The sequence below is a fragment of the Cyanistes caeruleus genome, chromosome Z, assembly GCF_971803275.1.
Source record: "Cyanistes caeruleus chromosome Z, bCyaCae1.hap1.1, whole genome shotgun sequence".
NCBI lineage: Eukaryota > Metazoa > Chordata > Aves > Passeriformes > Paridae > Cyanistes > Cyanistes caeruleus.
Window position 1 is genome coordinate 70,577,964 of NC_141732.1, and position 23,789 is coordinate 70,601,752.

Genomic DNA, 23,789 nt, shown 5'->3' on the forward strand with positions numbered 1-23,789 from the left:
CAAGGCAAAAGAAAATTTGCTTTAAAAAGAATTAGTTATATGGCATTAATACAGTATTGTCTAGTCCAACGTATGAGGAATTACAACATGAAGGGTTTTGATAATTTTGTCTGTGTTTTGCTGAAGATTGGTTTGTTGGTTACAAAGGCTTCCAAAGCTGAGGTATACTTTAGCTCATTTTACATGTGTTCTGGCAAAAATGTCAACATTATTACCATAAACAAACCTTTTATATTCTACTCCATAAACCCCAGCCTGGAAGCAAGAATTATCTCTTAGGTCCTGGCAGGTTGTCTAAATCATCAGCAAAAGCACCTGAAGTTTCCAGCTGATGATCAGTCTAGTGTAAGTTACTGAACATTATAGGACTTGACAAGTTGCTTAGTCCCAGATATATCTGATCATGTTGGAGAAGAGCCAGTGTTGTCAAATGGGATGTCCATCATGGATAAGTTTTGAGACCAAAATTACTGATGTCAATTTAAAACCTCTTGATGCTTCAGGATAGGTTGGATCAGCTGCCTCACTCAGGTGGCTAACCTGAAAGGTACAGTTTGAGTAAGGTCACTACAGGTTTCTTTTAAGGCCTTCCCCTGGCAAGTAAGACTGTTTAAGAAACCCACCTCTAAGTAATTCTTACATTCTTTGTGAAATAATCAGTTCTTTTCAGGGCAATACACAGCATATACAAAAAAGTACTCAACAGTTCCTACTTGACAGATTTCTGTCAAGCTTTGTATCTGGCTCTAGTGCTCAAGGGCAATGGATAGGTTCACTTACTCATCCTTATGAAGTGCATTGAAATCCTTTTCTGGGTAGATACAGATTTTTCCTCCCAGGTTAGTCAGCGGGGAATGGTCTGATGCTCATGTTTGCTGAATGGAAGGATGAGGACTAGGTTCCTGGTGCCACTGCCGTCTTACAGCAAGGTCTAACAACAAGAGGAGTAGCTTTGTGTCAGGATAATCCTGTGCCCAGACCATGTGATGTATGTTCTCATTATATGTGTGCTTCATGCATAAACAGTAATTCCTCAGTTGTGGATAGTCGGGGGCAGTGCAGACGCCCAAAAGCTCAGATCGGCTAATGTGAACACACGCTTCCCCGCCCCCTTCCTGGCATAACTTGTGATCGCAGAGCCATGAAAGTATGTGAGTCCCTCCCCCAGCACAGACCGATCCCACCCGGCATATGATCTGGGCCCCATGTCAGCCGGAGCAGGCAGCACCAGCTCGCCACGGCACTGCTCGCAGCCGGAGCTATGACCTTAACGAAAGAGAGCTTCCACGGGGCTCTTCCACCCATCTCCGGAGTGGCCAAGGCCGACATGGATGGCACCAGGGAGAAGGAGGAAGCTCTGAGGCAGTCGGTGATGAGGAGTGGAGCAGCGGTGCCGAGGAGGCGAGCGGTGCGAAGGCTGGTCATGCACAGCATGGCCATGTTCGGCCGGGAGTTCTGCTATGCCGTGGAGGCCGCCTTTGTCACGCCAGTGCTGCTCAGTGTAGGGCTGCCCAAGAACCTCTACAGCCTCGTGTGGCTCATCAGCCCTATCCTGGGCTTCGTGCTGCAGCCCGTGGTAGGTTCAGCCAGTGATCACTGCACCTGTAGCTGGGGCAGGAGGCGACCTTACATTCTGGGTCTGGGCATCATAATGCTGTTAGGCATGGCTTTGTACCTCAATGGGGACGTGATGATCTCAGGTGAGTGAGGGGCATGCGCTATGCTAACAGACAAAACTCATCCTAGCCTTTTGAATCAGAAAAAGGAGAGGGGTTCCTCCTTCCTTTCTTAAAATGCACTGTTAAAATTTGGTGTCATGTGACTCGGGTGCACTGAAGGAGCTGGGAAGCACTGTAATCTTTGTGTGCATTCAGTCCTAACACTGCATGTTATGTACCCTGTGCATCATGTTCTGTACTCTGTGCATGTGATTACAGCTGCTGGATATTGGTTTGGTTGCCTGATAAGCTCCTACAGGTAAAGATTTGCTTATGCCATAGAAGTTTCTATGAGCTAAGATCTACCTTGCTAACTTAAATGGTAGTATTGGTTTTGCGATGTAATACATATCACAACTGAATCCCCATTCTTCCATATCTTAGATGGATTAGTATTCAAAATACTCATCTTTGATTACTGCAGCACTGGTTTGATTCAGGGCTGTTGTGCCGGTGAAAAACAAAAATCCCTAACTGCTTAGAAACCCTGTTGCAGATGAAACATGCAAAATCAAATTTGAGTGCCATCCCTATTGTTACATTTTAGCTTGGGATGTAGCTTAAAGTGTTGATAGAAAGTCGTTGCTGACTAGGCAGATGGGGGAGGTGTGTGTTTTATGCATTATATAGTCTGTCTTCCTCAATATTATTGGTGTTAAATATACCTGATCTCACTGACCCAGAAAGAGATGTTGCAGTCAACTCTTGGTTATCTAAAACAGTGTAAGGGTGGGACAAAGAGACTAAACTACAAGTATTACAAGATGCATGTGTTAGGCTACCAGAGCATTCCTTGAAGATGGAATAGATTAAGGACAGTCATGCACTTGGTTGTGGAGCTTGAAGCATTCTGAGTGTGTGCTGACTCAAGGCAGTAAGTCAATCTAGCCCAGCTCAGTGCACACAGACTCAGCTCTCCTGCTTCTCTGATGAGATTGTGGTGTTGCTGGACTCTCTCATGTAACCAGTTGTTGCTCAGGTTTTGAGGTATCAGGAGAAACTGAATATGGTTTTGCAGAACATGGCACTGTTGCTGTCAGAATGAGGGTGTTTTTCTTTTTTTAGCTTTCATCGATGAGAGAGACAAGCAGCGGACGTGGGCAATAGTCATTACCATGCTGGGAGTAGTACTTTTTGATTTTGCAGCTGATTTTATTGATGGTCCCATCAAAGCATATTTATTTGATGTCTGCTCTCATCAGGATAAAGAGAAGGGTCTGCATTACCACGCCCTCTTTACAGGTACCCTGATCCCTTCTTTTCCTCCCTACCTCTCAAAGGAGGGGAAGCTAATTGCATGGATTTTATCCTCACTGTGTTTCTAATCTTGAATGAACTGATCATCTGATCCTGCACTTCAATCACGAGATGTTTGTTGCTGGGCTTTCACTGCTCCAAAGAGCAGCAACTTGTGATGGCTGCTACAAAAATTCTGAAGAAGGTTGCAGGCACAAAAAATTACAGCAACACAGACATGATTTAAGACTAGTTTGTTATTTTAAGAAGTGAAGTAGTGTTTGTTCAGTTTGTTTTGGTTTTTTTAAAGTTTTTGCTAAGGCAAAATTGAATGGATGTAGCTTGTTTCATTGCTATTGCACATAAAAATAACATTTTAGACTCATCATGTGACATAGAACAGGAGCTGCACAAACCAATTGATTTCCATTCTTCAGCAGCACTCCAGTATGTGCTGTATAGAAACAGGAGTTCTGTGTAAAATTCATAAATTCACTTCTCCCAGAAAATAGGTCCAAGTGGTTCAGTTCAAGTTCCTGCAAATGAAATTAACAGCTTCATTTGCCTTCATGCATTTTTGGAATGTTGCCGAGTTACAGACGGACACAAAATTGTTGGAACAAGTCCAAAGGAGGGCCACGAAGTTGTTTAGGGGACTGGAGAAGCTCTCCTATGAAGATGGGCTGAGAAAATTGGGGCTGTTCAGCCTGGTGAAAAGAAGGTTGTGTGTCTGAAGGGGGGCCACAGGGGAGCTGGAGTGGGACACTTCTTTAGGAAGATAAGTGGAAATTTAGACTGGATATTAGGAAGAGCCCATCTATGAGAGTAGTGAGACACTGGAATAGGTTGTCCAGGGAGGTTATGGATGGCCAACCCTTGTCAGTGTTCCAGGCCAGACTGGATAAGGCCTTGAACAGCCTGGTCTAGTGGGAGGTGGGACTGGATGATATCTAAGGTCCATTCCAACCCCTGAACACTGATTCTATGAAATCATCTGTACAGTGTGAGCCCTGTGTTGAGGACATGCACAGGGAAGACACCTAAGGATGTGTACGTGTAAAGTGACCCGGGAGGAACCTCCTGCTGTATCTGAGAGTAGTCCCTATGAAAGCACTAGACAAAAAGCAGACTGCATGGGAAGTCATGCAATCTTTGTTACAGCAGATTTTTGTGGCTACTGAGCCCCCTCCAGGAGCAGAGACACGTAGTCTCAGTAGTAGCTACTCTGTTCAAGGAGGGAGGTGTAGAAGCTACTGACAGCTGGCTGATTTTGGACACATGAAATACCTGTGTCCAGGAACACAGATCATAAGGGAAGCTTAAAGCCACATGGGAATGAAATCTGTATTATCCATTAGAAACAGACAGATAAAATGTTAAAGACTCATTTGTTTGAACAGAGAGAGTGTTGAGTGTCCATGTATATTCAGCACAACTCTGGTTGCAGTTTTAGTGTGGATGATACTAAAAAGTCTCTGAGTTTGAAGCTCCAGATTTAGCTAAGTGTACTCAGATGTGAGAAGGGATGTGGGACAACATGAAATAAGACTGGGGCAGAGTATGTGACTTAGTCCAGCATCCTGTGCTCTCCACAACAAGTTCATCAATACCTTAACCCTTCCTAACTGAAAGTTCCCTGGCCTGGTGTTGAAATCCTGCATTGACTGGAGTTCTACAGCCTCCCAAGGCAATTCACTGGCCTTGGTGTTAGTTTTCCCTAAACTGTAATATTAATATCCATTCCCTACAGTTTACGTTTATAGGTCCCCATTTTGTCTCTATTAGACACTGAGTGCAATCTTCCCATTTCTTTTCCAGCTTCTGTTTTAGATATTAGTTCTTTTTCCCACTTCAGTTCCTTCCTTCCTTTTATACTTAATATTTCTAAGATTTTACTTTCCAGTTTGCCTTCAGTTTAGGGTTTGAACATGAAATTTGATAGCTTTGCAGTTATGAAATCCATGGCCACTTATTCAAGTGGAAGAAAGAGTGCACACATCCAAGAACTCAACATTCAGGCTGCATTGCTGCATTCCAATATCATGGTGCTTTTTTTTTCAAAACAGCATGCAAAAACATCCTCAAATGTCAAACATTATGTCTGCAAACATACACTGAAAACATGTAGTGTGGATTTTCTTTAAAAAGTTACTAATAGCATAATTGTTTTTTCTGAAAACAATCAAGGATACAGTCCCCTGTGAAATGCCATAGGACACAATGAAGGAGGGCCATAATCAGATGCAGGAGGGCAAGAAAGGTACAGAAAGTCCAGAATGAAATCAAAATCCCATGTTTTGTTCGGGAAGCAAGTGCAGGTGCTGTTAGTTTTTATTAACACGCAGCTTTGCTGTACACTGTTATCAGTTCTCCTAAGCAGAAGGAGAGAAAGGCTTCCAAGTTCTTGGAAGGTGCCTGTGGAACTCCCAACCATCCATCACCCCAGATTAACCTGGTTAACAAGGTGTCAGGACTCTGCAAAGGTGCCACCCCTACCAGAGCTCAGAGTGTAACAGAGAGCACGTTCCTGTGCACCTCTGTGTGCACTTATAACAAACAGAAGAAATTGTAAAAAACCCAAACTGACTGAAAACTGGGTTTATTACTTCAAAGCACAAAGTAGCATTTTCATTTTACCCTTTAGTCTACCTCTTCTGAGAAAACTAGCAAATGGATTACGCATTTATATTTGTTCCTTTCTGTTTTCTTTTCCAAGTGGTGTGGTGCTTGGATTTGTATAAGTACCTAACAATGCCTTTGAGTGTATTTCCCTTTTTAAAAAATTTCACATGGAGGCAGTATTTCTGCTTGGACTAAGCTAAATAAAATATATTTTACAAATTCTAAAGTATAGATATAGCTATATATATATATATATATATATATATATATATATATATATAGTCTCAATATAATTTTAAAAATTTTTGTTCTGTGAAAATAAAAAAAAAAGAGAAAACCACATTAATTCTTGTAGGCTTTTGCTTAGTGTTACTTGGATTATTTACCATTTCAAAGAAAATAGAGCTTCAAAGAGTCTTAAAAAGAGATGGAGCCCATGTTGCTGTATGTTCAGGTAGTTTCTGGAGAGCTCTGCCTGACAGATCGGAGATTTTTCAAGAGATGTTTTAGTAACTGCTCATGTATGTGATTAGCTCAGTATTCCTATTTCTTGTGATATGTATGTATCTGTTGAGTGATTATTCCATCATTTCTAGAGGGCAACACATATTGAGGGTATTAAGTACTCTTCGTTTATTTTATCAATGCCAGTAGACATTTTTTTCCTTTTCTTTTCCCCCACCATTGTAGGTTTGGGAGGAGCCCTGGGTTACCTCACAGGTGCTATGGATTGGGGTCAAACTATACTAGGATATACCTTGGCATCAGAATTCCAGGTGATTTTCTTCTTCGCAGCCTTGGTTTTCATAATCTGCCTTACCCTACATCTGTGCAGTATTCCTGAAGTCCCACTCAGATACGAGAATGAAGAGACAAAGTTCTTGTTGGAAGTGTCTGAACCCCATAAATACAACTCCACAGAGGAGCAAATCAAGAATGGTTACTTAAAATCAACATGTTCCGAAATAAAGGCTGCAGCCAAGCCAGCGAAGTGTGTGGTGGTGTCACGCACAGAGGTGAGTGCAGAGATGATTTTACGGGATGTATCTGCATCCTTGGAGACCCCTTAATTTGCTAATGATGATTGTTTGTAATGGAGTCCTTTCACATACACAGGGATACAGAAACAGGAGAAAGCCTTCCTGGTTTTTTTTATTTTTTTTTTTCCTTTAGACAGTATTGCCCACAAGAGGGATGAGGGAGGTGGCTCAGCTTTCTCTTCAATGTCAGTCACTTGATATCCTCCTCATGGGAATATTGTAAATAGGATCTACTTTGTCCTTTAGGCTTGATATAATTAGCATAAAATTGTGGACAAAGACTGCAGACCATTAATCTTTGATGTAAGTCTCTAATTCTCACTGAGGTCCACACAGTTTTCTACATAGTACATGTGAAATGTCTAGTAAACATTTAGGTTTTCAGCTGCTCAACATTTCATTGAGCATTAATGTGTTTAAAACTGATGCTTCTACAGCAGTACTTCCTTGCTACCAGAGCCTGAGTGATACTGTAGCTGTGCCCTTGGCAAAATTTTGCGGTGCAAGAGAACAGTGAGTACTTTTAAATCCTCACTGTTTATTTGTTTCTGATGCATTTTTTGAGAGATTTCTTCAACCTAAGGCACCTAGGAAAAGGTGAATCTACCAGAAAAATATCTGGGGAGCCCACTTCTAGCATGGTTTTGGGAACAGATGATCATTTTTACTGTTTGATTGATGACTTTCAGTGTTAGAAATCCTCATGGCTATCTCATGCTACCCTAGGTAAGCAAAGTATAACACAATAGTGGTGACACAATTGCTTCTCATTTTAATTTCACTTCTGATGTCTTGGCATTATATCTATCCCTGATACACTGATAGAAAGGTTTGATAAATCAGGTAAAACATACTAAACAAATGGTTATAAGTAAGAAAGCAATACTCTTGTTTAATCTATAAATAAAAGGGATTTATGATCTTTTACTATTTGTAATTTGTTTTATAATAGCACTTGGTGTTTCTAATCATAAAAAAATATTATTACACCAGATGCAAGACAGGAAATAAGCACTGCCTGATGAGAATGCCAGGCAAACACAGAGTAGGGCAGACAGTGAGGCAACAGTTGTGGGGAGAATCTGACAAGAGCACTGTGATGCTGCCTGAGCTTCCCCACTTGCAGGGCAACTTGAGCAGCCAGCACCCTTCACCAGCACTGTTCACTCTGCATCCTCCAATTGTTAGAGATGCTGAGCATCATTGATTGCTTGGACCATGTAGGCTGTTAAAGAAAAAAAAAAGAGAAGGCAAATAAAGATGAGAGAGCAATGCAGTGAAAGTGGGGGGAGCAGACTGTGGTTTGGGGCAGGCTCTGCCTTGGCAAGAAATAATTCCATGGAGTCAGTAACAGGAATAACGTGGAGCTCCATTTCTGGCACTGGAGGTGAAGCTGTGGTGTCCACTATGGGTGAGCCTGTGCCGTTGCCCTCCTCTCTGATTAGGCTGGGCAGCCTGTTAGAGTCCCCCAGTGCTTTGATCAGTCTTATGTTTCTTGGTGTGTATGAATGCCAGACACTCCCTGCTTTAATGATCTGTCTTCTGTGGCACATGTTTGCTGAGTTCATTCATTACCATAATCACTTCCTTGAAGAAATGGTTTGGCTTCCTGTTTTTCTGTCTCTTTTTTTTAATTTTTATTGAAGGCATCATGGCTATATTTCTTCTAAATTAATCCTATGCTCTCACATACTAATAGCTAACATGATTATCAATAAGATTTGACCTGTCACAGTATGAACAGACACCCAAAGCAATTAGCCTTGTATTCTTTTGAATGGTGCCAAATTATTCAGTTTCTACTGCCGTAAAACCCAAGGCATATTGCTTCCTCTGTATTCTTATTACCTTATGCCCTGGGTTGTAGTGATTTTGTAGAGATTATTTGGTTTTGAGAACTTTTGAAGGATAAGATGCTTAAACAGAGCCAAACTTCAGAACGTTATTTAAATTAGCATGTAATTTGTGGGCCTGTATGTTTTGAATTTTGAACATTAAGCATTTTTTGATTTCCATTTCCACTCTCTCAGCTTCTATTTAGCTGTCAAACTATTGTTTGTAATCACTGCAGTGTCCTTTGTAATTCCATGATCTTATCTTAAAGCTTTGCTTGGAAAGGCTATTTTAAAAAGCAGAGTGGAAGAATTACAAGATAAATTAAGCCAAGCCAACGATAGTAATTATCTTTGAAATAACACTAATGAGTCCATCTGGAATTTTTTTGTTTGTTTTCCTTTTATAATTGTAGAAGAATATAAAGCTTACCCTGTTTAAAAAGAGACAGTGATGCCAAGAGAAATTCCAAGGGATTTGGACAATATACAGTCCAAGGTGGAAGTCAGCAACTTGAATTTTGGCATTCCTATGAGGATTAAAAACCTCACACTGAAGCAAAGTATTTTCCAGCTTTATGTGTGGTGATTATTCATAGAGTAGCTTGCAGCATAGCCTACTTCAAAGGAAAGTAGAATTTTGAGAAGTAAGTACAGCACTGAAGAGAGAAGGGAAAACATGACATCTTACAGCAAATTGATTACAAGATCCAGTCCAGGAATTTCCAGTAGTTAGCCTAACTTTAGCAGTTCTTCCACATTTCATAACATACATCTTCCCTTACCATTTCTCTGTGACTGTTGTCTCCAAAGATTAGGAAAGAAATTGGAAGTTTCCATCGTGCACAGTTAAACTAGTATCTTTTTTTCTTTAAAAGCAGTGAACCATGCAGGAGCTTTAATACAGGAAGAATTATGTGTCAAAATACCTGATACCAAACACACCTACAGTACTTTAAAAAAAAAAAAGTAATACAAATTATCTGATCAATGTGACTGGAAAAGAAACTGAGAGGTTTTGGGCACAGAGCTGAGATGAGCAGGGAGATAACATGGGTGATTAAACGTGGTGAGAAAATTTTATTTTCCTCATCAGTGAGATTTGTTAGCCAGCACCAATTAAGTTTTGATTGTGAAATTAGTTATTTCTCCCCTGGTATGAGGTGTTCAGACGCTGGAGCTCACATTCTCTGTGTGCTACCATGGTGAACCACAGCTCCTCCCTGCTTCAAGGACAGTGCATAGTGGAAATCTCATTATATGCCTGAAGAGTTAGAAGTTTCTCTAGAAAAAGAAGTTTCCTGGGGAATTTAACACATAGAATGGAAAGGGAATAAGGTCTCAGAAATCCACAATTGACACATTTTAATTTTCAGGAGTATTTTGAGCATAGCTTTTTTCTGCAGCAGCTTTAAATTTTCAGTGTAAAGCTGATAGCTTCTTTAAATAAATAACTTTAGTTTCTGGTTGTTTTTGTTGGTGGTTAATTAGAGTTTTTTTTCACTGATGAGTTTTTATAACTCCCTGAGTCTGCTTTAGCAGAAAATTTCCCTGTGATTCCACATGTAAATAATTGTCCTACTGATTATAACAGCAAGAAATATTACATTCCTATTGGTATACTCCATCTCTTCTACAGTTTTTGTGGATTTTATAAATTGAAGGAAACTCGGTACCAAGCAACCCTTCCAAGCAGAAAAGAAAAGACTGGAAGTTTAGCAATTAAGAGATACTACTAAGGCCTTCTGCATTTGCTGTCAGCTATTTCATTAGCCTTCAGGACAATAATACTGAATATTTGCTTTTAGGAAAAAAGGCAGATGACCCTTAAATCACTCTTGAAGACACTTTTAAGCATGCCATCCCACTATCGCTGTCTGTGTGTGAGCCACCTCTTTGGATGGATGGCTTTCCTGTCCAATATGCTCTTCTTCACAGATTTCATGGGACAGGTAAAGTATAAAACCCTTTCAATGTTCCTTCCTTGTAGTATCTCCTGCTCGATCAGAAGGAAATGAAATGGTGTTACTATCCTGAGGAAAATGACACTGGTGTCAGAGCCACTTCTATCTGGATGGCTCATCAATAGTTTTGTAAGCCAGCTAATTAAGGTCAGGCCATTGTTCCAAGCCTGTACGTGAAATCACTGGGGAAAACCTTTAGTATTTTTAAGGCTATTTGTGACTGTTCTAAGGCAAGTTCTCAGAGCTGGTCCAACCACTTCCACTTTCTGCTTTGGCTTGGGAGCTGTTCCTACACGGGCAGGTTTTCTAGCTGAGGCAGTGCTTAGATGCAGCTGGCCTTGTACTGGTGTGTATGCAGCATCCACACAAAGCCCTTCACCTGCTATGCAGCCTCCCTGGCCTCAGGCCATGCAGCTCTTTGCACACAGGGAGCTACTTGATAGCAGAAAGTTTTATCTTCTTTCATTTGTCTGTCCTGAGTCCCTTTTCTCAGCAACTTCACAATACCCAGTGATGCCTTTTCTGTGCCATTTCCAGGGACTGAATGTCCTTGACAGTGATTCTTGCCTATATGAATGTGCCTTCTTTCTTCCAGTGAATTAATATGCTCCTGGCACAAATCTCTCACTGCCACTCCCTTATTTTCTGTGGTTTCTACACAGTATTCCCATTTCCTTGCCTTTTTTTGTCTTTGTAGGCAAGGCAAGGGTGATGTTTTTTTTCCCTGCAGTGTAGACAAACAACTGAAAGAAAAAAGTTCTGCTTGTCTAGAAAAGTAACTGAATAAGACAATAACTGTTTGGAAAAATGAATGTGTTGAGGTAAACCTGAAAGAGAAAACAGAAAAAAAATTGTAGATAAATTAGAGAAAGAAAGGCTAAGGCAAGAAGGCAGAAGTGGAGAGAGAAAGTTAGTTGGAAGTGAGATGCCCAAAGAATAAAAGAGCAAATAAGTTGATGTAAAGTAGACAGTCCAGGAAAAGACAGAGGGTAACAAATGAGGCAAAGCCTGGGATGTGATAGTCCAGGAGACCTGAGAGTGAAACCTAGAGAATTACACATGGGGGTTTAGGACACTACTTAATAGATTACTTGGGTGCTCCCTACCAGGGATGGGGCCCCGTGCCCATAAGGAGGAGGCATTCCCTACACCCTGCCTCCTGTGACTTCTGTGGTCTCTTTCAGGTTGTGTACCATGGGAATCCTTATGCACCTCACAACTCCACACTTTACCTTACCTACAAAACAGGGGTAGAGATGGGGTGCTGGGGACTGTGCATCAATGCAGTTTCTTCATCAGTCTATTCTTGTAAGTACCCATGAATGAACCCCCAACACTGCTGTTTGCCATTGTTTAAAAGCATAAAAGGATGCCAAATTTCCTCGACTTCTTTTCTACATTAAAGCTTTAAGGAATGTTACATTCTCAGCGTTGTTAGAAACTCATATCTTATTACAAACAGTTCATGACCACATGATGAGGGCTCACTTTGGGAGTAGGACATTGTTCTGCACGTGAACTGATCCTAAACACTGAAAATCATTCTGTAATTAACTGCCACACCAAATTCTTAGGTGCTCTTTCACCTAGCAATGCTGTAGCTGTAGGCTCTCAAAGGTGGCCTCTCCCCATTTGCATTCTCCATGCAGAAGGTCTGCCAAAAGCTTGAATCTTGATCTGCAAAATTATATGTAAACATGCTAGCACAGCTGCCCAGCTCTCCCCACAACTCTTCCCAAGGATTAAAAAAACTACTTGTGATCCAAAAATTCAAACAAGTAGTGTTTTGAGGATTGATTTGAACATCTAAAAGAGGCTTGAGGGAAATGTTTTCACCTTTGGAGCCTTAACTGCAGGCATTTCTATGTGGCCTTTCTGTGGATGAACACCTATTCAGCACTACTATCTCTGGGTGCAGCTGCAGTGTGAGCTGCAGGTTGAGCTCTGGGTGGTGTGAGCAAATATTCTTTGGCAAGTTTATACCTAAAATAATTTGAGGTAATTTCCAAAATCTTTATCTCCTTCATTGCATTTTACAAGATACAACCCCTTAAAAGGAGCTCCCTGATAAAATGTGACCTGCTTTGTTTAATCTTATTGGCATTTTTGCTTTCTTTTAACAGACTTGCAGAAAGTCCTTCTGCCATACATAGGATTAAAGGGACTTTATTTCATTGGATACCTACTTTTTGGACTGGGTACTGGATTAATTGGCTTGTTTCCCAATGTGTATTCCACTCTGGCTCTTTGTTCACTCTTTGGAGTCATGTCCAGCACACTGTACACAGTGCCATTCCACCTCATTGCGGAGTATCACAGGGAAGAAGAGGTGAGTGCAATGTCTCAAGAAGCATTATATCTGTCTGTTCAACCTGTTTTGGGGGTAAACTGGATAGAAATGGTGAGCAGCTTTTAATTTTAATTTTGAAGTATTAATAATGATACATATGATTGGGAAGTTTCTGACAGAGAGAGTTAACATCCCAGCTCCAAACTCTCCCAACAGGCCTTCAATGAAACAAATAGTTATTTATTATCACATCTGAAACAAAGCCAATCACAGTACGAGTTCAGGCAGTAAGCATGTAACAGGGCTCCCTCCACTTGTGTTGCCTTCAAGTCCTACCTTCCTTATATCTTTCCTTCCAGCCACATTAGCAGAAGACTTGACTTGTGAGTTCCTGAGGTTAATAGCAAGCCTGTAAAGGCTGTCAGAACTTTTAGTTAACTGCCAAGTGTTACAAAAGCTCTTAGTTAATAAACAAATGACATTCAAGTAGAAACAGCTTTATACAGTTCAGTATTAAATCCTATACCACATTCTCATTATCTTTCTAAATGTCTGTGGTTGGGTTTTTGTCCTCCATGGCCTTAAATCCTGTTTCCAAGGAAAATCTGGAAAAACTTGCACAGCTTGTATCATGTTACTGGACATGGCAGGATCTTCATGTATTGTAAAGTGTTGAGTTTTTTACGGAAAAGTTCTCTCAACTCTCTTAAGTCAGTCAAACAGCTGGAAACAAGAAAGATTAAGCAGAGTTGGAAAAAATTAGAAGTTCTCAGTATATCTTGGGAAATCTGAAGAAATGAATAAAGGCAATGTTGAACCATTGGAAGACCACATAAAACATAGTTGAAAGTGGCACATAGATCAGGTATAGATCAGGATAGACCAGGTGCTTCCATACAGCTTTTACCAGCACCCTCTGAATGACGAACACAACAAAAGTCTTTAATTATTCAACTGGATGCTAGAAGGGTGTCTCAAAGTGATGAAATATTTCATATGTGCTTCTTAATTTTTCAGTTCATTTCTTTGCTCCTTCCAACAGAGAATTATCATGATGTTTTATAAACACAAAACAAAAGACTGGGAATGAGCCCAGGTTAGGGTGAGATCTCAGTTCTAACCTCAGGTCAGCCAACTCAGAGAGGAGGAGTAAATGCAAAATTTGTGTCCATTCCAAGACAGAAGTGAAATAAAATATGCTAAAATGTGCATGAACTTTACACTTAATAGGCCAACGTATCTGTGTGTTACTTGTAAGACAACCAGCTGTTTCTTGTTTGGTGTATAGTACTAGCTATGACAGATGTCAAATGATATATAATTCTATGTTAGATTTTATATTAATGGGTTTAGCTCAAATCTTCTATAACGTACAAGATAGGAAAAAATTGAAGAGCAAACATCAGGCACAATTAATTTACAGATTCATGTATTTGTGGTCAGAACTACTGCCACACAGGAACACTGGGAACAGCCCAGTGTTTATAATAATAAATATAATTTATTTTAAAAAGTCTGAAACTGGGACTTTATCATTTCAGAACAATGAACAGATATTTTCCCCCACTATACACTCTACCAAAATCATGTGATGTGTTTTATAATGCTCCCGTTTCAGCTCCTGTTCTGTGCTACTGTTCCCTAGGACCCAAATTCAATTTTTTTCTACTGGATTAGGAAGAGACTGTTTGTCTCCAGTACTTTTGAGCTTTGTGTAGCTCAAAGGCAAAGTAATAGGGTTTGCAAAAAGCAAAAAGCATCTTAATGGCTAAGAGAATTTGGATACCAGAACACAGTGGTGCCGCTGGCCTACAGTGTGGGAACTTCTTGTTGTTGGAACATAACCTCCTCCATTTAACAGCCTATGCAGGAAGAAAATAAGTATGTAAATTATCACATCATTTCCCAATAAAACAGAGTAATTTCTTTCTGGAGGAAGGGACCCCCAGAGATCATGAAGGGCAACCTGAAGCAGGCTGCCCCAGGTCTGGTTTGAATGATTCCAAGAATGGAGACTCCATCACCCCTCTGGTTAACCTGTTCCAGTGATCCAGCAGCCTCACAGGGTGCTAATATGCAAGACACTTGTACATAATAAACAAAGAGTTTTGCTCTGCTATAAATATATCATAGCAGATACACAGATTAGTAATTTAAAGTGGTCCTCAGCAGTGTAGAAGAATCCTAGTCTGGATGTTTGTTTTCAGGTTTCTTTCAGCCCCTGCAATAAAAGTGTTATATTTGTATTTTCGTACTGATTTCCTTGATGTGCTCTGAGCCGAAACTTCAGATTCCTGCCTGTTTGAGTGTGGGGTACATCAGCACCGATGTAAAGCCTTTGGATGTGTTCCTCACAACATCCTTCCCTCTAAACTTAAAAGATGGATTTGATGAGTGGACTGTTAGATGGATAAGAAAGTGGTAGGATGTCACATCCAGAGGGTCATGATTAATGGCTGAGAATCCAAATGAAGATCAGTGACAAGTGGTACCCTCAAGGGTCTGTATTGGGGTCAGTGTGATTCAGTATCTTCTGTAGTGACATAGATGAAAGACTGAGTGCACCCTCACCAAGTTTGCTTGGTGACACCAAGCTGAGGCATGAGGACACAGCTGAAGGACAGGAAGCCATCCAGAGGGACCTGGACAAGCTTGAGGAGCAGCCCATGGGAACATCATGAGGTTGAACAAGGCCAAGTGCTGGTGCTGCACCTGGGTGAGAGCAGCCCCCGGTACCAGCACAGGCTGGGCATGAACAGACCCAGAGCAGCCCTGCCCAGAAGGACCTGGGGGTGCTGGTGGGTGAGAGGCTGGACATGCCCTGGCCATGGCACTCACAGCCCAGAGAGCCATACGTGTCCTGGGCTGCATCCAGAGCCCCGTGGGCAGCAGGGGAGGGAGGGGATTCTGCCCCTCTGCTCTGCTCTGCTGAGACCCAGCTGGAGCATCCAGAGCTGGGGTCCCTGCACAGGAGGGACAGGGACCTGCTGGAGCAAGTTTAGAGGAGACAAAAATGGTCATAGGGCTGGAGCACCTCTCCTCTGAGGAAAGGCTGAGAGAATTGAGATTGTTCAGCCTGGAGAAGAGAAGACTTCAGATTGACATGATTGTGGCTTTCCAGTATTTGAGGGGAGCTTGCAAGAAAGATGGAGATGGACTTTTCACAAGGACACATAGTGATAGGACAAGCAGGAATGGCTTAAAAGTTAGAGAGAGTAAATTTAGGTTAGATATCATGAAAATATTCTTTATTGTGTGGGTGGTGAGGCACTGGATGAGGTTGCCCAGAGAAGTTTTGGATGCCCCATCCCTTAGAGTGTTTAAGGCCAGGTTGGATGTACCTTTGAGCACCTTGGTTTAATGGAAAGTGTCCCTGCTCACAACAAGGGCATTGGAACAAGATGATTTTTAAGGTTCCTTACAACATAAACCATTCTGTGATTCTGTGATGATTCTTTTATAATATGATAGTATGTCTCCTTCAGACATGAGTCAGAGCTAAATTATCCATTACAGGATGACCTGTACTGTTAAATGTCAGTTTAACAGAGCTCAAATTGACCTGAACTTGAAAAAATGTACAATTTTCCTGGTCAATTTTCAATTACTTCTGTAAGAGAAGGGATAGAGGGAAAAATTGCCAATGAGAAAAACTGGACAATTTGGTGGCAGCTTGGAAAACTCACTGTTACTTGTAAAATCTCTGTGGTAACCTCTGTAGCCTCTGTGGTACAAGAATGGGAGCAGCTATTGACCTGTCCTGCTGCCCCTGCAGGGTGTAACAATGTCTTGGCCAAGAGCTGCATGTTGCTGACACTGTCCCGTTTCTGGGGTTTGTTCTGTGCTTCTTTGCAGAGCCTGAAGCTGCAGGAAGGGGAAAAAGCAGGGGAGCACGGGCGAGGGAAGGGCATCGACTGTGCTGCTCTGACCTGCATGGTCCAGCTGGCCCAGATCATTCTTGGCGTGGGCCTGGGGCTCCTGGTTAGTGTTGCTGGCAGCACTGTCACCGTGATTTCAGCATCCACAGTGGCGCTGATCGGCTGCTGCTTCGTGGCTTTCTGCGTTCGCTACGTGGACTAGGACTGCAAGAAGCAGTTGGAAGAAATCTCCCCAGGGGAGTGTTTCCTTTCTGGGTCAGTAGCACTGGTGCTTTTGCTGTGCTGACGCTGCTGGCACGTCATCCTCTCTTACCTCCTTGGATCGGTTGCAATTCCAGAGCTTTATGAAATGGAGACTTGATAAAACTGGTTGCCTAATGCCTCTCTCACACAAACACACACACACTCAGTGTGTTCACATGCTGTGACATGTGATGGTGTGTGTGTGGCCATAGTATTTTGATGCTCTGCACTGGGAGTCATTATGAAGCTCCTCATTACCAATTTATTAAAGTTAACAGATGAAGAATGTGATAAATTGAAGTAATATAAAAGGACAGAGCTAGGAAGAAAAATCTTTATTTATCTTGTATTTCAAGTGTCTTATGTTGGGGGCTGTTCCCTCCAGTAGATTCAAACAGGTGTCAGAGGCCATGCAGGGTGCAGTTCTGTTATTAGTGGTACTGCTAAATGGGATCAGTTAATTACCAGCTGCTGTCAGAAGCAGAAAAGAGTGAAAAACAACCAGATTATAAAAAAGATTGAAGCCTATTGTTTAAAAGCATTGCTGTAAAGTAATTATTTTTTTCTGGATCCTGCTGCTTCTGTATAGATGAAGTGAAAGTATTGACTGAGCTTGTCAGGAAAATCTGCCTAGGGCTGCTTTGCAAATCCATGTGTAGGTACCTAAAAATCTGTCTATGGGAAACAACTGCCATTTCTTCCTTCTTTAAAAAGTAGCCTCTCAGCTGTGATGTTGTAATTTAAAAAATAAACTTGGCCAATGTAAGAATTTGATGGCTTGTTGACCACATAAATCTTGACATTGGATATGACAGTGTTTCCCTTGAAGAAGCATCTCTCTTTTCTCTGTTTCATGCTTTGACTGAAATGGCATTTGCTCTCTACAGAATACTGTAAATAAATACAGTTCTGCAAAGCACTGTCAGGAATTATTGTACAGTAAATACCTAAGCACCAGTTATTTGTATTTAATTGCATATGAAGCTTCATTCTTATTTTTTTAATACTGCCAGAGTTTTGAAAACCTGTTTGTAAAAGAAATATACTGTATTTATGCTGTCCTTACTCTGTCCTGAAAATTGTCATATCCATCAACCATGTTATATATTAAGCCACATGAAGCCATCTGCTGATGCAACACTGTTAATGAACATTGAGAGACTATGGGCAAGTATGGTGTTATGGTTCTTTTTGTTCTTAATGTTGCACATGTATCATCAACACAGTTCAGAGAAATGCAGTGTTGAGTTTATGAACTCTTAGAAGCTCTGCAAGACATGAACTGACAACACCAAAAATAAACAGCTACATTTGAGCATCAAGTGCCTCTGCAGAGATCATCAGCTTCATCCTTTCTATGTTTTCAAGAGCAGAGTGAGTCACATACTCTCAGGAAAACCAGCTTTCCCCTAGGTAAATTCTTATCAGTTTTAACAAGTCTGTGGGACCCTCAGATACCTTTTCTTGAGACTGTGTCTCCACTGTTGGCTTCAAAGGAGGCTCAGTGCATGGCAAACCTCACTAGAGCATCTGCATCCTGCCTTTTGAAGGAAACACGTTTTATGGTTTCTTTTGGTTTGTGGCTCTTCATTTCACACCCATGAAAGAGAAAACCTGGGAGGACAGTGTTTGAAACAGTTTGCAGGCACTGAGACAGCTGGATCACGAGGGCCTCAACCAGGACAAACAGGAGGAAGCCAGAAAATAAAGGATTGTTGTCTTCCCAATTAGCTTTATGCCATCATTAACTCACTAACTTCCATTAAATCTGTATCTCCTGGGAGGAGAAATTTTCAAGGGAAGAGGAAGGCATCTCTGAAGCCACAAAAACAGATAAAGAAGGAGGTGATCTGGTTTTATAGGACTGCATCATGTAAACCTGTGCACCAGAACTGAGATCATAAAGCTCTGATTCCACTGTGAGGCTGTGAAAGAAATTTTGCAATGTTTACCTATGTCTTTGTCAATATTTTTTTGAGGTTTAACACTGTTAGAACATTAACATTGAAATGGTCAATGTTATCCCTGCTCAGTTACACAAAGAGGATGCTGGCATTGATTCAGGCCAACAAAGAGACCACAGATCTGTGGCAATGTGAGAAGGGTTCTGAACCTGCAGACAGAAGACAGACGAGCCCATCATGAATATCAGTGCTTTTATTTACAGATTTATTCAGAGAAAATCATTTCAGGAACTCATTATTATTTCTTGTGATCTCATGATCTTTCCCTTTAAAACCCACTGTGCTACAGAAGACAGAAATATTTAAGTCATCTTTTCTCTGGAAATCTCCATTAAAACATCCTATATTGTTCCCAGGACTTCAAAACAGTATCTTTATGAGTCTTCGTTAGAAATAGCAAAAAAGTATATAAAAGTATATACAATTTGGAAAATAGTGTATAAACAAAAAAAAATAAATTATGATGGTGCTCATTCTAAAGCTGAAAATGTATCTCAAGTGTTACTGAAAACAATATTAAATGTTACTAACTCATAAAAGGGGATAAAACAAGTATTTCTTTTAGCAATAGAAATGTACTAATGTATGTTACTAATATATTACTAATACATGAAAGGGGATAAAATATTTATTTCAGCAAAAGAAGTGCTAAAATGTTAAAAATGTTGAAGATACTGAAGGATTGTACTGTAATGCTATTAATTTAAAGAGTTCCACTTTTTCTGTGCTTTTACACTAGTTCTGGACTTGAGCAATCAATATGATCATTTACTGTACTTAACATCAATTTTTATAGCAATGATGTGAGTATAAAGTTAAAAGCACCCTGTGCCTGATGCCTCTTTCTCATCTTGATTTTATTTCCATATACATAAAATCAAATAAATAAAGATCATCTCTGTATCATGTTTATGCAAATGATACACTTAAACAAACCACACATGATCCCAGAACAGGTCAGGTTGGAAGGGCCCACCGTGGGTCACCTGGTCCAACCTCCCTGCTCAAGCAGGGCCATCCCAGACCACAGGGCACAGGACTGTGTCCAGACAGTTCTCAAACGTCTCTGGTGAAGGAGACTCCACACCCTCTCAGTCACCTCTTCTGGAGGCTGAACAAGCCCAGCGCCCTCAGCCTTTCCTCATAAGAGCGATGCTCCTGTCCCTTAATCATCCTTATGTCCCTCCTCTGAACCTCTCAAAGACGAGATGTCCCGCCACAACCAACCCTCCCCCTCCCACCCTCACAAAAATAGTCATGGTTGAACAAAACAAGGCAGGAGACAAGTCTGTCACCTTATCTTCAAGGCACTTCTCTTCTTTCTCTTACAAACATCTGCCACTTATTCCCCTTTAACAAGTAGGCATGTGATGCAAGCAAACCCTTAAAGGAACTTCTGGTTCTCTTGTTTAGAGGACTTCAAGTCTTAGTAAGGTCACAAGTGTTCTGATATTTTTATCCCCAGTGTTCATTTTGTGTTTCATTGTGTTCTTATTAAGCTTCTTTGACTTGCCTGAAAACAAGCAACTGAGGTGGCTTGTGGCAGATAAACCATTTTTTCCGGAAAGGCTACACAAGTCAGCATGAATCACAGATCTCTTTGCCTTGGGAGAACTCACAGCTTTCACACTGGAGCCTATGAATCACAACCAGTCCCTGCAGTGTGTCAAAAGATGGTGTAAGTGAATGTGGCAACGGTGACATTTGATATTTTTGAACTGTAGAAGGATTGGGTGGAAGTATCTGCTGTAAAATGTCTTTTACTTTTGGCATGATAAAGCTATAAAAAATGAGCTATAAACCAAAATTTTCTTGTCTAAGTTTCCAGCATTCCTTTCCATTCTCTAGCTGCTCCATCTTGTTTATTTAAGAGGCAAATATTCAGAGTCACTTGTTCAAGACTGAACTGTGAAAAGTGATTTGTAATTTTTATGGGCCCTGACATGATGCATCCACGAGTGCTGAGGGAGCTGGCAGACATCATAGCCAGAGGCTCAAGATCATCTTTGAAAGGTCATGGAGATCAGGAGAGGTGCCTGAGGTCTGGAAGAAAGCAAATATCACCCTGGTCTTCAAAAGAGCCAAGAAGAAGGACACAGGGAACTGGAGCCAGTCAGTCTCACCTCAATCCTTGGAAGAGGCAGAGGTTTCCTCAGGATTCACTGATGACACAAAGCTGGGAGGAGGGGCCGATACCCCAGAGGCCTCTGCAGCCTCTCACAGATACCTCAACAGGCTGGAGAGATGGGCAGAGAAGAATTTCCTCAAGTTCAACAAAGGCAAGTGCAGCGTCCTGCCCCTGGGGAGCAACAACCCCTGCTGCAGGCTGGGCCCAACCTGCTGGAAAGCAGAAGGACAAGGACCTGGGGTTCCTGGTGGACAAGCTGTCCATGAGCCAGCAGTGCCCTGGTGGCCTGGAGGGCCAAAGGTGTCCTGGGGTGCATTAGAAAGAGAATTGCAGCAGGTTAGGGAGGTGATCCTGCCCCTCTGCTCAGCCCAGGTGAGGCCTCATCTGGAGTGCTGTGCCCAGTTCTGGGCTCCTCAGTAAAAAAAACCCCATGGGGCTCCTGGAGCGGGTCCAGTGGAGAGCTACAAAGGTGATCAAGGGACTGGAACATCTCCCTTACAAGGACAGTTTAGGGGCTGGGCTTTTTTAACCCCAAGAAGAGATTACTTTAAGAGAGTTAAAGAGTTAAAGAGAGGGGACCTCATCAATATCTGTGTCTGCAGGGTGGGGTCAGAGGATGGACCACACTCTGCTTGGTGGTGCTGAGCAAGGACAAGTGACAATGAGCAGAAACATGCACAGGAAGCTTCACCTGAATCTGAAGCATTTCTTTACTTTTAGAGAGATGGAGCACTGGAACAGATTTCCCAGAGAGGCTGTGGCATCTCCCTCACTGGAGTTATTTGAGAACTTTCTGGATACAATCCTGTGCCTTGTGTTCTAGGATAACCGTGCTTGAGCAGAAAGGCTAGAACAGATGAACTCTAGTCCCTTCCTACCTGACCCACTCTGTGATTCTGTTGCCTTCTATGATCAGTTTCATGCATTGCTCCTACAGATACGCAAAATGTGTTAAGCAGTTGTGTTTCCTAATTTATTTTTTTTTTTTTTATTGGAAACGAACATTTTACCTTCCGTGTATTAGTATTACCTGCGTATTAAGGATAGTGACTTCACATCTCACAGAGCCGTCAAACTGGAGGCTGTTCCCGGGGGGTAAGCACTTGCAGCAGTAGGAAAAGAAAAGTCAGTGCTTTCCAACCTGGATGGCGCAGCAGACTGAACCCTGTCTTTGCAGGGTGAGGGCCGTGTGGGGAGAGGTTTCCGGGCCGTGTGGGGCGAGGTTTCCAGGCCGCGGGGCCCACAGGCGAGGCCCGGCCCGCTCCCCGCGGAGCCGGGGGCTCGGCTGCCCCCTGGCGCTCAGTACCGGCACCGCAGCCCCGGCCCCCTCCGCCAGCTCCGCGGCTGCCTCAGCGCGGGGCCTGCTGCCTTCCACTTCTCTCTGTCTTTTGTGCTCGGACAACCAAGGAAAGCTGCTTGTTGCCAGCTGTAGCCCGCTTGCCTAATGCATTGCAGACGCTGCCTCATGGACATGTGGTGGTAGGAGCCCCCCATGGACACGTTTTGGAGCATCAAACTCACGGCAGAATCTGGCCCTGGAAACCTTCAGTGCTGAAGCCAAGAGCCAGCCCTGTAGTGCAGCCATTCCCTGCTTGTTTGGCAGATGAGGTTTTGTTGCACTGGCTCACAGCGGGAAATGTGCATCAGGGACCGGGGGGACTTTGGTCCCAGCACAGAGGGGGGCAGCATCAGAGTCTTGGACACCTGTTTCCAAGGCTTCTCTGCTCATTAGATGGTGAGAAGGAAATGTGACAAACAGCAGATTTGTGGGGTCTAAGGAATGACAAGAGGAGAAGGAAACGTTTCCGATAGAGATGTCTTTTGCTGAAGTCTGGTTTATACTGGGGTTGCATGGCTGGCAGATCAGTATATAGGTGCAAATGTATCTCAGATGATTTGGGGTTTTTTTCTACATTCAGATCTGATTTAGAAAAAAAAAATAATGTTAGCTTGCAATGCAATTTGCATGTTATTTGGTTTCCACAGATTTTGAGGGCTGAAGCACTTCTTTCTTTAGTTAGTGCTGCAGTTTCAACAAAACACCTAATTCCAACAAGCAGGCCTTTAAGAAACATATCCCAAATATTGTTAGATTGTTAGATTATTATAACATTGCAAAGCATGGCAATAAAACAATTTTTGGAACTATGATTCTCTCTGAGAGAAAGATGGTTCCTTATCAAAGGGTGGTGGTCTTTTCGGCACAGGGATTTTGCATTTTGGAATAATTTCCTTGGAATTACTTTATATCAAAGGTGCTCAAAATTCAGGATTTCAGTTTACATCTCTGAAAATGCAATCCCAGATCTGAAATTTAAACCAGATTCTTCTTTTCCCTATTTATGATCCACTGTGCACTGAGATGATCCACTGACCGGTACTACTGTACTAATGTACTACTGCTGTAGGACCTCTTTTACCTTCAGTTCAGGAGCTCATGGTTTTCTCTCTATACCTCTATATCCATCACTGGATTGGCCTATGAACTAGGGACTGGATTTCAGCAGGAAGTGATGGGCAAGAGGAAGACTATATTTCCTCTGAGCCCCCTCCATCATTTCAGCAGCAATTAAAAGCAATTTCAACATTTTTAAAAAAATATTTAATAGGTGATTTGAAATACATTGTAGTAAAGGATTTGAGGGCATAAAATTTTTAGAGGTTTTTTGAATAAACATCAAGCAAGACACACACTAATGCTAATTCTACTGTATTGGAACAAAGACATATCCAGAGCAATCAATCTGCTATTGCAGAATCACACAAAAGCACAGAATAGTTGGGGTTGCCTCTGAAGATGACCCAGTCCAAGCCCCCTGCTCAGTACAGTGTTGCAAAGCAGTAAAATCAGGGTGAGTATCTCCAAAGCCAGAA

General features: G+C 41.9%; 1 protein-coding gene and 1 long non-coding RNA gene across 2 annotated transcripts; one reads left to right on the forward strand and one right to left on the reverse strand.

Annotated features, from left to right (window-relative positions):
- The first annotated feature begins 1,190 nt into the window (after positions 1–1,190).
- On the forward strand, positions 1,191–19,245 carry SLC45A2 (solute carrier family 45 member 2). Its single transcript, XM_023943955.2, has 7 exons — positions 1,191–1,700; positions 2,784–2,960; positions 6,267–6,592; positions 10,257–10,400; positions 11,597–11,720; positions 12,536–12,741; positions 16,558–19,245. The coding sequence occupies exons 1-7, from the start codon at positions 1,262–1,264 to the stop codon at positions 16,780–16,782; spliced, it is 1,641 nt and encodes a 546-aa protein (XP_023799723.1). The 5' UTR covers positions 1,191–1,261; the 3' UTR covers positions 16,783–19,245.
- Positions 7,366–22,219, reverse strand: LOC111941015 (uncharacterized). Its single transcript, XR_015280307.1, has 3 exons — positions 21,946–22,219; positions 12,599–12,800; positions 7,366–11,239 (listed from the first exon to the last, which is right to left on the reverse strand). It is a non-coding gene; the product is annotated as an uncharacterized LOC111941015 (long non-coding RNA).
- Between the last annotated feature and the right edge of the window lie 1,570 nt (positions 22,220–23,789).